The 14,376-nt window shown below is 41.6% G+C and overlaps 1 protein-coding gene across 1 annotated transcript; it reads left to right on the top strand.

The window, feature by feature from the left end:
• Nucleotides 1-3,230: 3,230 nt before the first annotated feature.
• On the top strand, nt 3,231-13,980 carry rtbdn (retbindin). Its single transcript, XM_054607944.1, has 6 exons — nt 3,231-3,421; nt 5,301-5,481; nt 5,776-5,875; nt 7,016-7,144; nt 7,419-7,515; nt 12,509-13,980. The coding sequence occupies exons 2-6, from the start codon at nt 5,322-5,324 to the stop codon at nt 12,899-12,901; spliced, it is 879 nt and encodes a 292-aa protein (XP_054463919.1). The 5' UTR covers nt 3,231-3,421; nt 5,301-5,321; the 3' UTR covers nt 12,902-13,980.
• The last annotated feature ends 396 nt before the right edge of the window (nt 13,981-14,376 follow it).

The following is a 14,376-nucleotide window of genomic DNA, read 5'->3' as shown; positions in this document are numbered from 1 at the left end:
CTGTGCGACTGTGTGACCGTGGATTGTAGCTGTATATATTCTGAATGTAATGTAATTTTACTTGAATGTCTGTCAGCTGATTGTAAAGAAAAATGACGTTGAATGATTTGCTGTTATCTCAAACCTGAGCAAAAAGGTCACAGTAGTACATTTTAAGATACAAAATAAAGGTTTAAAGGGGAAGAGCAGTCCAGTCCAAGGAGACATCGTGTACACCAGCTAACTTCATGATTTTTGTAATAGAAACAAATAAATCTGAGTCATTGCTCCTATTTATCTGTGACATTTGAAACAAATTCTTCTTAGAAGAAAACCCTGATTTGCAACACCAACAATTTGGTATTTGACCAGTGACATTTTTATCATCTCAAAGGTCAATGAAGGACGCTTCTACACTAGCAGTAGGGGATCCTTACAAAGTAACCTAATATAAAGTACGGCTGGCTGAGATAAGATGCAGGATGATTTTCCAAATGACCAGATAGCATTGAGCTTAAGGGGTTTACCATGTTTCCACGGAGGCCTTTAGGATGTTGTTATTATCTCCGATATCCTCTGAAGAGTTTCCTTTAGTCTATCTGACTTTCTGCAATATGTTCATGCAATAAACCACTAGTCCCCAACTGCTCCAGCGCCATCTGTCATGTTCCAAGTTTGCATTCAAAACAACTTACTTACTTGAAGAGACAGAAGCTGGAAGGTTCAACCTTTTAGTCTATATTTTTAGCTAATTATTTGTTATACCCTACTATTTATCCATTACTTTTAGCAAACTATTTCAAGTGATTATCTGTTACTTTTAGCTAAAACTAACAGTTTATCTGTTACTTTTAACCAAATTCAACTCTTTATCTGTCACTTTTGGCTTACTAACTCTTTATCCGTTACTTGTAGCAAACTTCAACCTTGTTCGTTTATTTTAGCTAATGGTTAACTCTTTACTTTTAGCAAACCATTTCAAATGATTTTCTAATTACTTTTAGCAAACTTAAACTGTTTATCCGTTACTTTTAGCTAACTAACTGTTTATCCGTTACTTGTAGCAACCTTTTTCATTTATTTTAGTTAACGGTTAACTCTTTACTTTTAGCAAACCATTTCTTTTTTTTTAGCAAACTTCAACTGTTTATCTGTTACTTTTAGCTAACTAACTGTTTATCTGATAGTTGTAGCTACTATTTTACTGTTAATTCATAACTTTTAGCTCACTAACTGTTTAGCCGTTTTAGCAAACTTCAAATTTTAATCTCTTACTTTTAGCAAACTATTTTACAGTTTATTTGTAATTTCAGATAATAAACTGTTCATCCCAACTGTTTATGTTACTTTTAGCTAACTATTTCAAAGCTCTGCTCACTTGCTAGCTAGTTTTCACGCACTTTACTAAAGATCAGTATCCCAAGCAATTAGTAACTCAACTTAGAAAATAACTTTAATTTAATTAAAGAGTTGGTTGAATAACAAGTTGAACTGTCCATGTACTGGCAACTGCGAAAGTTATTTGGGACTCACTGGCCTAAAAAGCCCTCCATTGTATTCTTGCTGTCATGAGGAGTTTTTTGACAGATTCACCACTTACGACCTTATATTACCAAACTTCATGTAGATAATTTAATTGTCTGCCACCCTGGAGAAATAGGTCAGTGGAACAACAAATAAAAAAACAAAAATGGAGTAAATTAATGTCTGTCAGTAAGTAAGTCGACAAGGATGGGTGACAGTGTTTGCCAGCTGAGGGCCAGCCTAAGGCCCAAGCGCGGGCAGTGACCCAACCCCGTTAAATGAGAACGACAACAAGGGTACACAGAGAGCACCGATGGCCTGCTTTGTCCTCTCTCTCTCTCTCTGTTCCCTGAATAGCTCTCACACAAAGGATAGCGTTATTCCTCCTCTAATTACCAGATGGAGAGCTGTTTTTCTGCCCCTCACTCCTCTGCTCTCACCCCCAGAAATAAAGTGCTCTACAGTGACGACCCTCAGCAGTTATGAAACAGTCTGCTGGACAACATGGCCTGAGATGGCTTTTTATTTCCTCCTTGAAACTATTCAGCATTGAATCCCACTTGAGTCGCCAGTGAGACCATTTCATCTGCACTCAATCTGGGTGTTAATGCGATGGCCAATCTGTCTGGTTCCTTCCTGGCCCTGCATGGTTTTGTTGCCAAGAACAATCATGTCAAAGGCATGCCACCAATTTCCCAGCCTTGGCTTTAGGCGGACGTATCTAGGCCACAAGACACTCTCCATCTGCCATTCTGTGGCCAAAAGCCTTGGGAGGTCACTCAGGGGAGGGGGAGAGAGAGAGAGAGAGAGAGAGAGAGAGAGAGAGAGAGAGAGAGATGCACCAAGCCAGGGATTAGCCTGGTACACCAGGTCCAACGGGAGGTGAGATTAAAAGCCAGGAGCTTTAATACACACACGGTGGAAGAAAACACTGGTTGGCAACACACTCATGTTTCCATACAGCACCCTTCAGACCAAGTAGCCTACTTCAGCATCACCACTGAACAAATGTTTTCCACCATGTGCAAAAACATAATAACCAACATACTTTTAGAGATTACACCTTTTGGCAGCATTGCTGTCAAGGTCACCATCTCCTCATTTGCATCCATCGACACAGGTGGCAAAAAAACAAAACATGGCTGAACTGAACTGTCAGGAAGGGTTTTGCAACGCGCAGCAACTTCGCCGTAAGCTCACAGTGTTTTGTTCTGCAGAGATTTGTGTTCCCTGTCCTCAGCATATCACGCAGTATTAAATCTCAGCAATACCCTCCACTAACCCTGTCATCTGGAAAAAGCCCTGACCTCAGTGGGTGTATATGTGGATACAGAAAAGGCTGGGGTGGGGGGAGGACAGGTGTGACTCAGCACCGCATATGAATGGTCCTCTCAACATCAAGGGCAACACATCCCTTATACTATGAGATAGGCTATAGGGTCTGTTTTCTTTTTTTTTTTCCATCTACAACATTGCTTGGACTGATGGAAGGAAGGCTGTCAACAAGGAGGATTTGGTAAACGTCTCATTGGGAGATTAAGAAGGACTCTGTGTGCGTGCATGAGAGGGAGGGAGGGGGGAGAGAGAGAGAGAGAGAGAGAGAGAGAGAGAGAGAGAGAGAGAGAGAGGGGGAGGACTTCCCAGCATGGGGCTGAGGGAGGGGTGAGCCTGGTGGAAGGGGCTGAAATGTCCTTCATATAAACCGGTGGCACAGTGGAGCAGCGGCCCCCAGGAAGCAGAGATCACAGCACAGAGACAGAGAGGAGACAGAGAGAGAGAGAGAGGAGACCGAGAACCGAGCACCGAGCACCGCAACCAGGATCCACAGCAACACACCGGAGAAAAACACTCACCGACGGAGAAGCATAACAACAGCAGGAACTAATCCGGACGGAGCATCCTTCATCCCCACCGACAGGTACAAACACCAACACAACGATCCAAACTGCGTGAGATGGAGCAAGATCCCATTCGACAGGTCGTCGTCATCTTAGAGTAAAAATAAAAAAGGATGGGCATTGAATTAAGAATATGCCCTGCTATAGCAGATGAAGCAAAAAAATACCATAAAGTACCTAGAGGTCAATGTAAACTCACTAAGGAGCACCACAGACTCATAGGAAACACTGGACCCCCCACTGTGTGATTTAAAGTTGCAGCTTTTGTTATGATGCTCCTAATATGTTGTCAATTATATAGGCTGCTTTCCTTTTAATGTGTTCTGTGTAGAGCTGATGTCGACTGATACCTACAGTTTTAGTGTTAAGTTGCTTTATTTTTCATTTATTTTTATTTTCAATATTAGGGTAGTGGCTTCAGATTTAAGACAGCCTATTGTTTGCTGTTGGAAAAACTGCGACAAACATTTTTTTTTCTTTTACAAGTGAGTAGGCTAGTATATAATGTTCAAACCTGAAGGTGAGAGTAAACACTAATGTGCCAGAGTTTCCCACATTTTCAGCTTTTTTAAAATTTTGTTTTTTTTGACTGCATATCTTAAAAACAGGGCCATGTGGCTATGTCCAACAGATTTGTCTAATTCGTGTTATGTGGGCTACACATCGGATTAAACAACTACGCATGTCATCCATCTCAGCACTGTGCCTCAGTCTCACCTAATTAGGCTCAACCTGTCTACTAGGTCACCACATGCAGAGCGATGTCTAAGTCACACACACACACACACACACACACACACACACACACACACACACACACACACACACACACACACACACACACACACACACACACACACACACACACACACACACACACACACATATTCAATTCAATTCAATTCAGTTTATTTTGTATAGCCCAGAATCACAAATTACAAATTTGCCTCAGAGGGCTTTACAATCTGTGCACATGTTACATCCTCTGTCCTTAGACCCTCACATCCTCTGTCCTTAGACCCTCACATCCTCTGTCCTTAGACCCTCACATCCTCTGTCCTTACACCCTCACATCCTCTGTCCTTCTCACATCCTCACATCCTCTGTCCTTACACCCTCACATCCTCTGTCCTTACACCCTCACATCCTCTGTCCTTACACCCTCACATCCTCTGTCCTTACACCCTCACATCCTCTGTCCTTACACCCTCACATCCTCTGTCCTTAGACCCTCACATCCTCTGTCCTTCCCTCACATTCACAGGAAAAACTCCCCTAAAAACCCCTTTAACAGGGAGAAAAAAGGAAGAAACCTCTGGGAGAACGACAGAGGAGGGATCCTTCTCCCAGGATGGACAGAATGCAATAGATGTCATGTGTACAGAATGAGCAGCATAACAGAGATACAACACATTCAATGTATATGACATAAATGATTCATATAATAAGACTACTTATAATAACAGCAGCAATTATTACAGTAGAATTATAGCCATGAAAATAGGGATAGTAATGTGACTAATAATAATAATGGAAGTAGTAGCAGTGGGTGTCAGTCGGCTCACAGCAGGAGGCACCAGGTCCAGGTACCACAACGATTCATGGAAACCTGCGAGGCGAGAAAGCAAAAGGGCTTCAGGGTGGAAGTAAAGCTGAAATGCTTAACATATGCCAAGATGACTGAAACTAGGAGCCGAGAGAATAGCTGTTATTAACGATTTTAAAACCAATGCATTTCATTTTACAGGCATCATCAAGAATAATTAGTCTGTGCATGTCATTTATGCGCATTATATTAGACTATATCAAACAAATTGTCTTTGATTGCTTGAGATTCAGGTGCGCATATGTAGTCTTTTTTTGTCTGCCGCTGTCCAATGTGCTGAACTCTTTCCCCAGACCCAGTGTGCGGCTGCAGAGATGGGTGTCACCTCCCTCCCTCTGCTATTGGTTTGCGCATGTTTGGCGGCTGCGCTGATTGGTGGAACCCGCTCGGAGGGCGTGTGTCTCCAAGACGGCAAGCACAAGGCCACGCCCGGCCCGGAGCCACACCTGTCGGAGTGCGGGCTGTATGCTGACAGTGAGTGCATGTTTAAATGGTGTAAAGACAACCTGTGATAAGAAATGTCAAAGTGACTCTAGTGACAGACAACTGGCTGCAAATCGGTGTGGACTGGATGTTGCATGAATGTTAGTTAGAGTCTGATGGTGGCACCTTGATGGTAGCCTGTCATCAGTGTGTGAATGGGTGAATGATATGTAATATACTGCTGACTGTAAGTCGCTTTGGATAAAAGCGTCTGCTAAATGACTGTAATGTAATGCAATGTAATGTAATGTAATGTAAATGCTTTCCTGTCCTTGTTGCTTACAGATAGCTGCTGCACAGAGGAGGACATCCAGGATATTTCCCATGTGCCCTCTGCTAGCAATAAGAACGAACCCTGGGACAAGTGTGGGCCTCTGAGCTCTGAGTAAGTCTAATCCAGCAGACACCACTCTTATCTTAAAGCTCCTCTTACCAATGTTTTTATAATAACAATGGATCAGTTGGCTACTTGTTTGTGGGAAGGTGCCGCTCGTAATGACGGAACACACAAAAGGATAAATGATCAGCAGTAGGCCTGTCATGATAACTTTTTTGTTTTTTTCAGGAAATAAACACCTATGTAAACAGAAAGGGCAATATCGAGGTCAGCAAAAATGATTGAGGTCATGGCCATATATCATACAATAACTTGGTGACGTAACAATGTTGAATGTAACATCCATATATCGTGCGATAAGTTGATATTGTAAAAAGTAATTTCATGTCAATACATCGTACAATAAGTCAAAAACATAACAATGTACGAAATCGTGTTCATTTAAATTATTGAGTTCATATCAATTTTTCTTACGATAATTCGATAACGTGAAATTGATCGAGATCATGTCAGTGTAACGTACGATAAGTAAGTTATTAAAGTCTCTTTCAGCTCATTGTTTTGGGTTTATGGCTAGCAGCTTTACTCTTGGAGTCTCGTCTTTTTTAAGAAAAAAGTTCAAAAAAATCTGCAACAGTCTTCCTACCCTGAACCAAACAGCTAACAGACAAAGTTAACAACTAACGTTAATTGGTAAACACCCTGGAGCATTTAGCATTTAAAGGCCAGATATTTCCCTGGTGGAGACCAAAAACAGAGCTAAATGGGGAGTGAATATGGCCTTATGTTTTTTTGTTCGCCAGAAAAACAAGAGCAAATAAATGCTAACAATGCTTTCTATCTGCTAGATGTATAAACCGGCAACTGTTTATGTTTTTATAGTTACCGTTTCCATTGCCTCAAAGAGGCCATTTTTTTTATTCCAGGTTTGATTAGCTTCGGTGTAAAATCTTTTTCTCCACAGTGATATTCAGTAAAATATATAAACCCCCAATAGAAAATTACTATGAGATTTTAAAATTCTGTCAAATGAACAATGTAACATGCCATTTGATAGTAGTTCAAATGAAGACACACACACAATATATAAGACAGAAAAACAATACCAATATAAACTAATATGTCGTGTCAAGGTTTAATTACAGATGTCCTCATGTTAGTACTAACTGCTCCCCTCTCTCTCCTCAGGTGCGAAGGCTTCCTGAAGCGTGTGTCGTGTTTTTACCGCTGCTCCCCCGATGCCGCGCGTTGGCCTCACCCCCACCGCCGCTCCTACATCCAGGCCGTGCCGCTCTGCCACAGCTTCTGCCGTGATTGGTGAGTCTGCCAAGCGCATTGCCCAACGCATCTAAATCAAAATCTGTCGCATCAGTCCCCCTTCACCTATAAGGCTGTCAAGAGCCAGATGACTACCCCGGCTTAGCATACTGTGCCATCCATGCTGAGACAGAGTGTCCAATAAACAGCGTATTGTGTGTAACAGCCAGGGGATTCCTCAGTTCTCTGGTACACAACATGAGACAATACTCAAATGAGAGAATTAAAGTTTAATGTATTGCCATTTCAAATAATTTACACATCTTTCCTTCAGGTTTGATGCCTGCAGGATGGACATGACGTGTGCTCGTAACTGGGCCAGAGACCCCAGAGGACAGAACTGCACCGGAACATGTGTTCAGTATCAGCAGGTAAGCTCTGATCTGGCACATCTGTCATTGACTACTTACATAACCTAGGTCTTTGTGTTGTTGTTTAGTTTTTTTTTTCTTTCCCATCAGTAGAAATCAGACATCAGTGTGTTTGGCATGGCATTATGGCATGGCATTATGGGTGGTAATATCCAGACTGAAATATCTTAACAACTCTTGGATGAATTAGCAAATAAGTTTCCTTGAGGATAAATTGTAATACATTTTGTGATCCCTCAACTTTTCATCTAGTTCTGTCATCACCTGGTCAAAATTTCATAATTTTTTTGTATTGACCAATACTTTTGGTTTATGACCAAATACCAGCAAAACTAGCAACTATTCTATCAACCTCAGCCGTTCTTTATATTTGCGCTAACTAGCAAAGTTAGCATGTTAAACAAAGATCAGCTAAAGCCTCGATTATGCAGTGATTTAGTCTTGTCACACAGTTATATATAGAACTTTCAATATAAAGGCTGCTGTAGAACATAAACAGATGCATAATATGAGCAGAGTGCGATCACGCCTTAGCTGAGAAAAAGTAAAGGAGGTGTCAGAGGTTTGAATTCCCACTTGAATTCGTCGAGGCATGTCATTGCAGCCATGTGCTGCAGGTAGATGGTCAGATACCGACTGTGTGCTGGTGGTCAAGAGAGTGTGCGGTAAGCGAAGGGTTAACGGCGCAGAGGCCGGCACTGTGGGCTGAAGCGTGAAACGGTTCGGTCCTGCTTCAGCGGGCAGAGGCCAGCTGGGTGATTTAAAAAGAGGCAGAGTGACCGAGGGGCTGGTGCAACTAACCGTCACACACCACATGCCATGACACTCCATCCATCCATCCATCCATCCATCCATCCATTGTCTCTCTTTCTTTCCTCCATCATCTCTCTCTCTCCACCAACAAATGAACACAGCCTCAGACAGCAGACCTATTAGAAGGGCTCTGTGGTGGATGATTACTGGAAATGACCGATTTGTAGTAAGCGTGAGAGAGAATGTATCGTCAGAGGGTGTTGGGGCTTTTTTTTGCGTTTGTATCGGCCCATTTTTCCTGTAGGGCGCCACTAATGGACCACAAAAAAAGAGGCTCCGACGAATTTAAGTAGCTCTGAAAACAAGAGTGTTTTAAACAGCTCCCGAATACAAAGAAATGAGTCACTGCATTCAGGACATACAAAAGAACGAGCCCTCTTTGAGAGACTGCAACAAGTGCCCTCCTCTTGCAACAGTTTTTTTTTTTTTTTATGGAGGTCACAGCAGTAAAGCTTAATTTTGTTTTTTCTCTCGTTTTCTGTCGGCCCTTCTCGCCGTCTGAGCTTGCAGCGATTTAGTCCACCTCAGGGCTGCGATGTGCTGCACAGGGAAGCAAAACTGTCAACATGCGCTGACAATCTCTGTGACGAAAACCTCTCACAACTCTGAATTTAGAGATTATTAAGCTTTACATTCAAATGGCTTAATCCACACATTTACTATGAGCGAGAAAATCCACATGAAAATCCTTGGCAGATTCCCAGTTCCTGAAAAGTTCACCTGAGAGACAGGAACGAAATGAAGGCGTCTATGTGTGTGTGTGTGTTGCAGAATAAATATGTGCAGATACAGTGAGGATTTGTAAATGCTGACTGCAGTAGGTGTCAATTTGCATAGAAACAAGCCAATGCATTTAAAGGCACACATAGGCATACACACACACACACATCCACTGCATACAAAAATCCCTCTGGCACTCTGTCTCACTCTGTCTTTGTACTCATTGGTAACATTATTTGCCAGCCAAGGTCTGATTTTTCTGGGCATTAGACACTCTCTCAGCTCCGGGTTTTGTGGGAATGAGGTTACATCTGCAAAGAGCGGCCATGTCCGTGCCAGGCGCTGGCACAAAACACATCTAGAGCGGCATCTGCGGATCAGATGTAGTGAATTAATGGTTTTAGGAAGGGGACATTCATCATATTACATCCTGCAAACTGCTGTGAAAATATTGTGTAATTACAGGGTACCAATTAGATACTTAATGGGTACTCAGCTGTAGTATGGGAAGAAGTACAGATGATGAAGGGGTAACAAATTTGCGATTTGGGTTGACATCGAGATAAACAGCCCAGGCGCCAGTGAAAAAGGCACGTCGTTACGTCGTGTCAGGGCCTTTTTATTGGCGTCCAAAATCACATAAAATGCAATAAATCATAGATACCAAACATAATCTATTACATATACACAGACAAGTTATATAAGTTCAATGAGACAAAAATGGTAAATACATTTTATAAGACATGAAAAAATACAATAGAAAAAAAAAATGGATAAACAAAAATTCTCTAAGGTCTTTAATCCATAACTTAAAGGTTGACATTACACTATAATCACGTCTACCAATTGTATTTTGTTTAAAAATCTGTTTAACATTGACCTGGCTTCCATATTATTATTTGAGGGTAATTTTAAATGTGTGTACTGTCTAATATATCCATTACTGTAGTCATTTGTTTGCGAAGCTGGATAATTTCTGCTCAGCTGGTGTTACATAATCAAACTGACCTCTCTGTAATTCTAATCTTGACCCCAGGCCAAAAGAGTCATTGAAAAAGACGCAAGCTATTAGAAAAATGTATCCTCAGTCAGTGTCACAGATTTAAGTCCTCTTTTTTCTCTTTTCTCTTTCTTTCCTTTTAACACCAGGTGTTACATCGTAGCTATCGGACAGAGAAGGGCAGAAATGAATAAGATAAGGATGGGAAGGACAGGATAGAGCCCGGGGAAATTTCAGTATCTCAGTTATTCGATCACACCATGTCGTCTAGAGCCACTTGTGCTTGTACTGAATTAGCTTTGGCAGCAAACCACGTCTGCCTGGGGAAGGACAGAAAAGTGTGTTTGTGTGTGTGTGCGTAGCCCCTTGTGTATTATGAGGTCGCTGCGATAAGACCTCAGCGTCAGGCAGAGAGTATATGTAGTGGAGAGAAATAGCCGCCATCCTCTTTGTCCTTCGAACACGGTAAATATATTACAGCTTTTTCTTCTCTGAGCTCTCTGTGTGACTCAGTCTTAATCCCCCCAACCGACAGGTGGATGAAAGGAAGCAGACGTTGGGGTGGGGGTGTACTTAAGAGAAAACAGGGAGAAGAAGAGAGGCAAACAAACAGTGAGGAAAGCCATAAGCAAGAAAATAAGATATAGTGGAAGTTAGGTGGGGCACAAAATGAGCTGTAGACTTGGCAGCACGTCTTACTGACGACGGTAAAGAGATAAAACACAAAAACAACACAATGTGTGTGTCACTGGAACTTCACTAATTAGTTCCCCCAACTATTTTCGAAGTTTGCAGGCTTGCGCCGTTTACATTAAACAGCTTAAATGTTGAATTGTGATTTGTTTTCTTGCTGCGTTATGCACAATCCCTTTTTAATCCGCGTGTTTTACCGTATTAGAGAGGAGCATAATTTTTCATGCTCCAGAAACCATAAAGCCAATGTCAGCAGTAATTGGAGTTTTGCCTCAAAGTATAAATTTATAAAGACTGAGCGCTGTAATGAATTTCATGTCAGATAGCAAACACAAAAGGGACCAAAAGTGACCTTTCAGATTAGTTTAGATCTGTCCGTCTACTCTGCTGGGCTTGACAGAATTTTCGTAAAGACGCCGAAGGGATAAATTCTTTCAGATACCAGTGTGAGCTTTTTCAAGGTCATCGTGTCTTGCTCTCAAGGCTGGTGGAGACAAGGTGAGGTGGAGTGAGTGAGGCAGGGAGGCAGACAAAAGCCGCTTCCTACAGCCCACTTTAACACCTAGCAGAGGGTTTTTGTTTTCAAGGCCGGCGCTGCCATAATAGGCCAAAATCAATTATTCCGATGAATGCTCAAAAGCTAAGAAATGCAATATTTCATGAATGTTGAAAAAAATAAGATCACCTCAAAAGCCGTTACGAAAGAGCTCTCCTGACTCAAATAATTATCTGTGGTGGAAAGTACCTCAGTGTCTCTCAAATTTAAACTACTTTATACTTCTACTTCAGTGCATTTTGGGGGGATATAATGTACTTTTTACTCCACCATGTACAGCTATAGTTACCAATTGATTATGTAAGGGATAATGTACAGGGAGCGGGTCATTTCAGGCACATATGGATTACTGAACGGGTCTACCGGGCATAGACCCTGGGCCAAAAGTGTCAGGCCCCCCTTGGCCTTCGCCAACAAAAATTTACTCAAAACACACATACCAACCAGGAAGACACTCAAAATAACCACAAAGAGACACAGAAGGACCACAAAAGAGCGTAAAACGACCACAAAGATACTAAAAAACACTACATAGAGACCAAAACAACTACAAAGAGATACAAAACAGCTGCAAAGAGACAAAGAGACCACAAATAGATTATGAGAAGGGGCAAAACAACCACAAAGAGACACAAACTTAATACAAAGAGACACAAAGTAACTAAAAACAGGTGCATAACAACTACAAAGAGACACAAATCAAACTACAAAGAGATACTATTCAGCCACAAAGTGACACAAACTTACTATAAAGTGACAGATAGTAACTACAAAGAGATGCTTAACAACTACAAAGAGATGCAAAACGACCACAAAAATGGAACAAACAACCACAAAGAGACACAAATTTACTACAAAGAGACACAGAGTAACTTCAAAGAGATGCATAACAACTACAGAAAATGACCAAACAACAACAAAGGGACACAATACAACTACAAGAAGAAGAAAAATGACTACAAAGAGGCAACTACTAGCAAGTGCAAGATGCAAAACAGCTGCAAAGACACAAATAGACCACAAAGAGACTCTAGCCACTAGACCGAGGCACAGAATTACTTAAAGTGCAAGACTGTACAACAATATATATTCTTTGGGACATTGACGGCTGTATAATTTAACACTGCTCTGCATAATGATTGCTCTTACTTTTGATACTTTAAGTACTGGTAATACTTGTGTATTTGTACTGTGTGTTTGTGTGCCTTTAGATGTACCAGCACGGCAGGGACCTCTGCGAGAGCCTGTGGGGGGACGCCTTCATGACAGTGGAGGATGAGCCGGAGGATGCCGGAGAGGCCGGCGAGGTCGGAGCGGAGGGCGGCGGCGGCGGCGGTCGGCCCTGCGGCTGCCTGACCCTCAGCCCCTCAGACAAAGACGTGATGGCTGCCCTCAGGGCCCAGCAGGACGACCCGGAGGAGCTGGACACCACCAAGAGCGGCCTGCCTCAGTACCGCGCCCCGTGCCAGACCAAGCTGCCCCTGCAGGCCAGGAGCGGCAGGAAGGGGAACTCTGTGCTGCGCAAGCGCTCCGTCATCGTGGACGACGTGGAGGGAGCGGGAGCGGCTTGTAGAGGGGAGTGTTGGAGGTGGCAATATATTTAGAGATCATTGTCTAGACCCTAATCTATCTCTTGCAACAGAGTTGTAACCTCGCTCCTCTAACTAACCTTACCACAGACATACTGGCATTATCATTATCTTCACATTCTACATCTAATCTAATCTCTATGGTTTTAAATAACACTTCATCGAGTATAAGATAGACTGACAAGCTTGCAACACTTCCAATAAATCCCTGTTTGTTTATTTATTTAAACAACTTAAATAGCCAGGATTTTAAAAGAAAATATGACCAATAAAGGCAGCATCCTCAATTATGCAAGGGCTCTGACTTCAATAATAAATATATTGATTATATCTCATAATGGCTGCACAAAACTGAGTTATTTTTTAATATCAAAAGTCAGGTATTTTATTTGCTTTGTAAGGCTCAGTTAAACGCATCCCTGACATTTTGATATGAGGCTGTTAAAGTCTTAATAGCGTCAACGCTTGTGCATGAATCACACACGTCGTCAGTAACCAGAGGACTTTTTTCATGACAGTATTGTAAACACATTGTAACTGCACCAGTACTCCTCCAAACCCCGCTTCTCTTCTCAATCATCTAGGTGGCTTTTAATCTGTGCGTTAGTCAGTTGTTCAAAGCAGATCTCACTGTTGTGATGCCGTATCGTGCAGTCTACATGTCATAAGGTCTATGATAGCGGAGAGGGTCACGCAGAGTAATGATAATAATGAATGTAGCTTTCTAACAAAGATTACAGGCCCTGATCCAAGGGATTTGGGTATGATAACAACAATGCAGAGGTATGTTTAATACCTGAGCAGAGGTTTAATACTCAGAAAACAAATCCGCCCGCCAGAGTAGATCTGCAGAGGCAGCATTCATACCATGAAGGTTGTTTTGGTAGTTTGATCACGCTGTATGTCGCCAATGTACCGTGGATGTTTCTTTTATAACTACGGCGTGTATTTCTTAGAGTGAGACACTGTTAGATGTACATGTTTTGTAATAAAAAAATAAAATAAAAGGGAAACGGATATGTCAGATTTACGGGGGGCTTGCTGAAATGGGTGTTTCTGTGCTTTACGTTCTCAATAAAGACAATAATTGTAAATGCCAACCTGAGTCTGAGTCATAGTTCCTCTGGCTGGATTATAGACTGGATCTTATTTAAAACAGTTAATTATATAAAGGTAGACATGATTACAACATTTATTTTCATTCAATTTATTTGCGACTGGTTTGGTTGGACCATCACTTTGACTATTTCAACTGATTATCTTTTACTAAATCCAACTGTTTATTCATTGCTTTTATAACAATATCAACTCTTTATCCAAAACTAACTATTTCATCTGTTTCAGATACTTTTAGTTAATTATGTCCACTTCTCTGCTCGCTTGCTAATTAGTTTGCGTACACTAGTCTTCATTAAGTGTAGGCTGTATGTAAGGATTGCAACATGTGGGGACAACTGACTCAGTTTATTGTTATTTATTTTGAATTGACA

This window comes from Anoplopoma fimbria, chromosome 11, assembly GCF_027596085.1.
Source record: "Anoplopoma fimbria isolate UVic2021 breed Golden Eagle Sablefish chromosome 11, Afim_UVic_2022, whole genome shotgun sequence".
Classification (NCBI taxonomy): Eukaryota; Metazoa; Chordata; class Actinopteri; order Perciformes; family Anoplopomatidae; genus Anoplopoma; species Anoplopoma fimbria.
This window is presented reverse-complemented; position numbering and strand designations above follow the sequence as displayed.

What these genes read in the sequence shown, in the direction of transcription:
- rtbdn (XM_054607944.1), top strand. Translation starts at nt 5,322, where the DNA reads ATGGGTGTCACCTCCCTCCCTCTGCTATTGGTTTGCGCATGTTTGGCG. An exon ending in TGTGGGCCTCTGAGCTCTGA is followed by an intron (nt 5,876 to 7,015) that starts GTAAGTCTAATC and finishes CTCTCTCCTCAG; the next exon opens with GTGCGAAGGCTTCCTGAAGC. An exon ending in CACAGCTTCTGCCGTGATTG is followed by an intron (nt 7,145 to 7,418) that starts GTGAGTCTGCCA and finishes TCTTTCCTTCAG; the next exon opens with GTTTGATGCCTGCAGGATGG.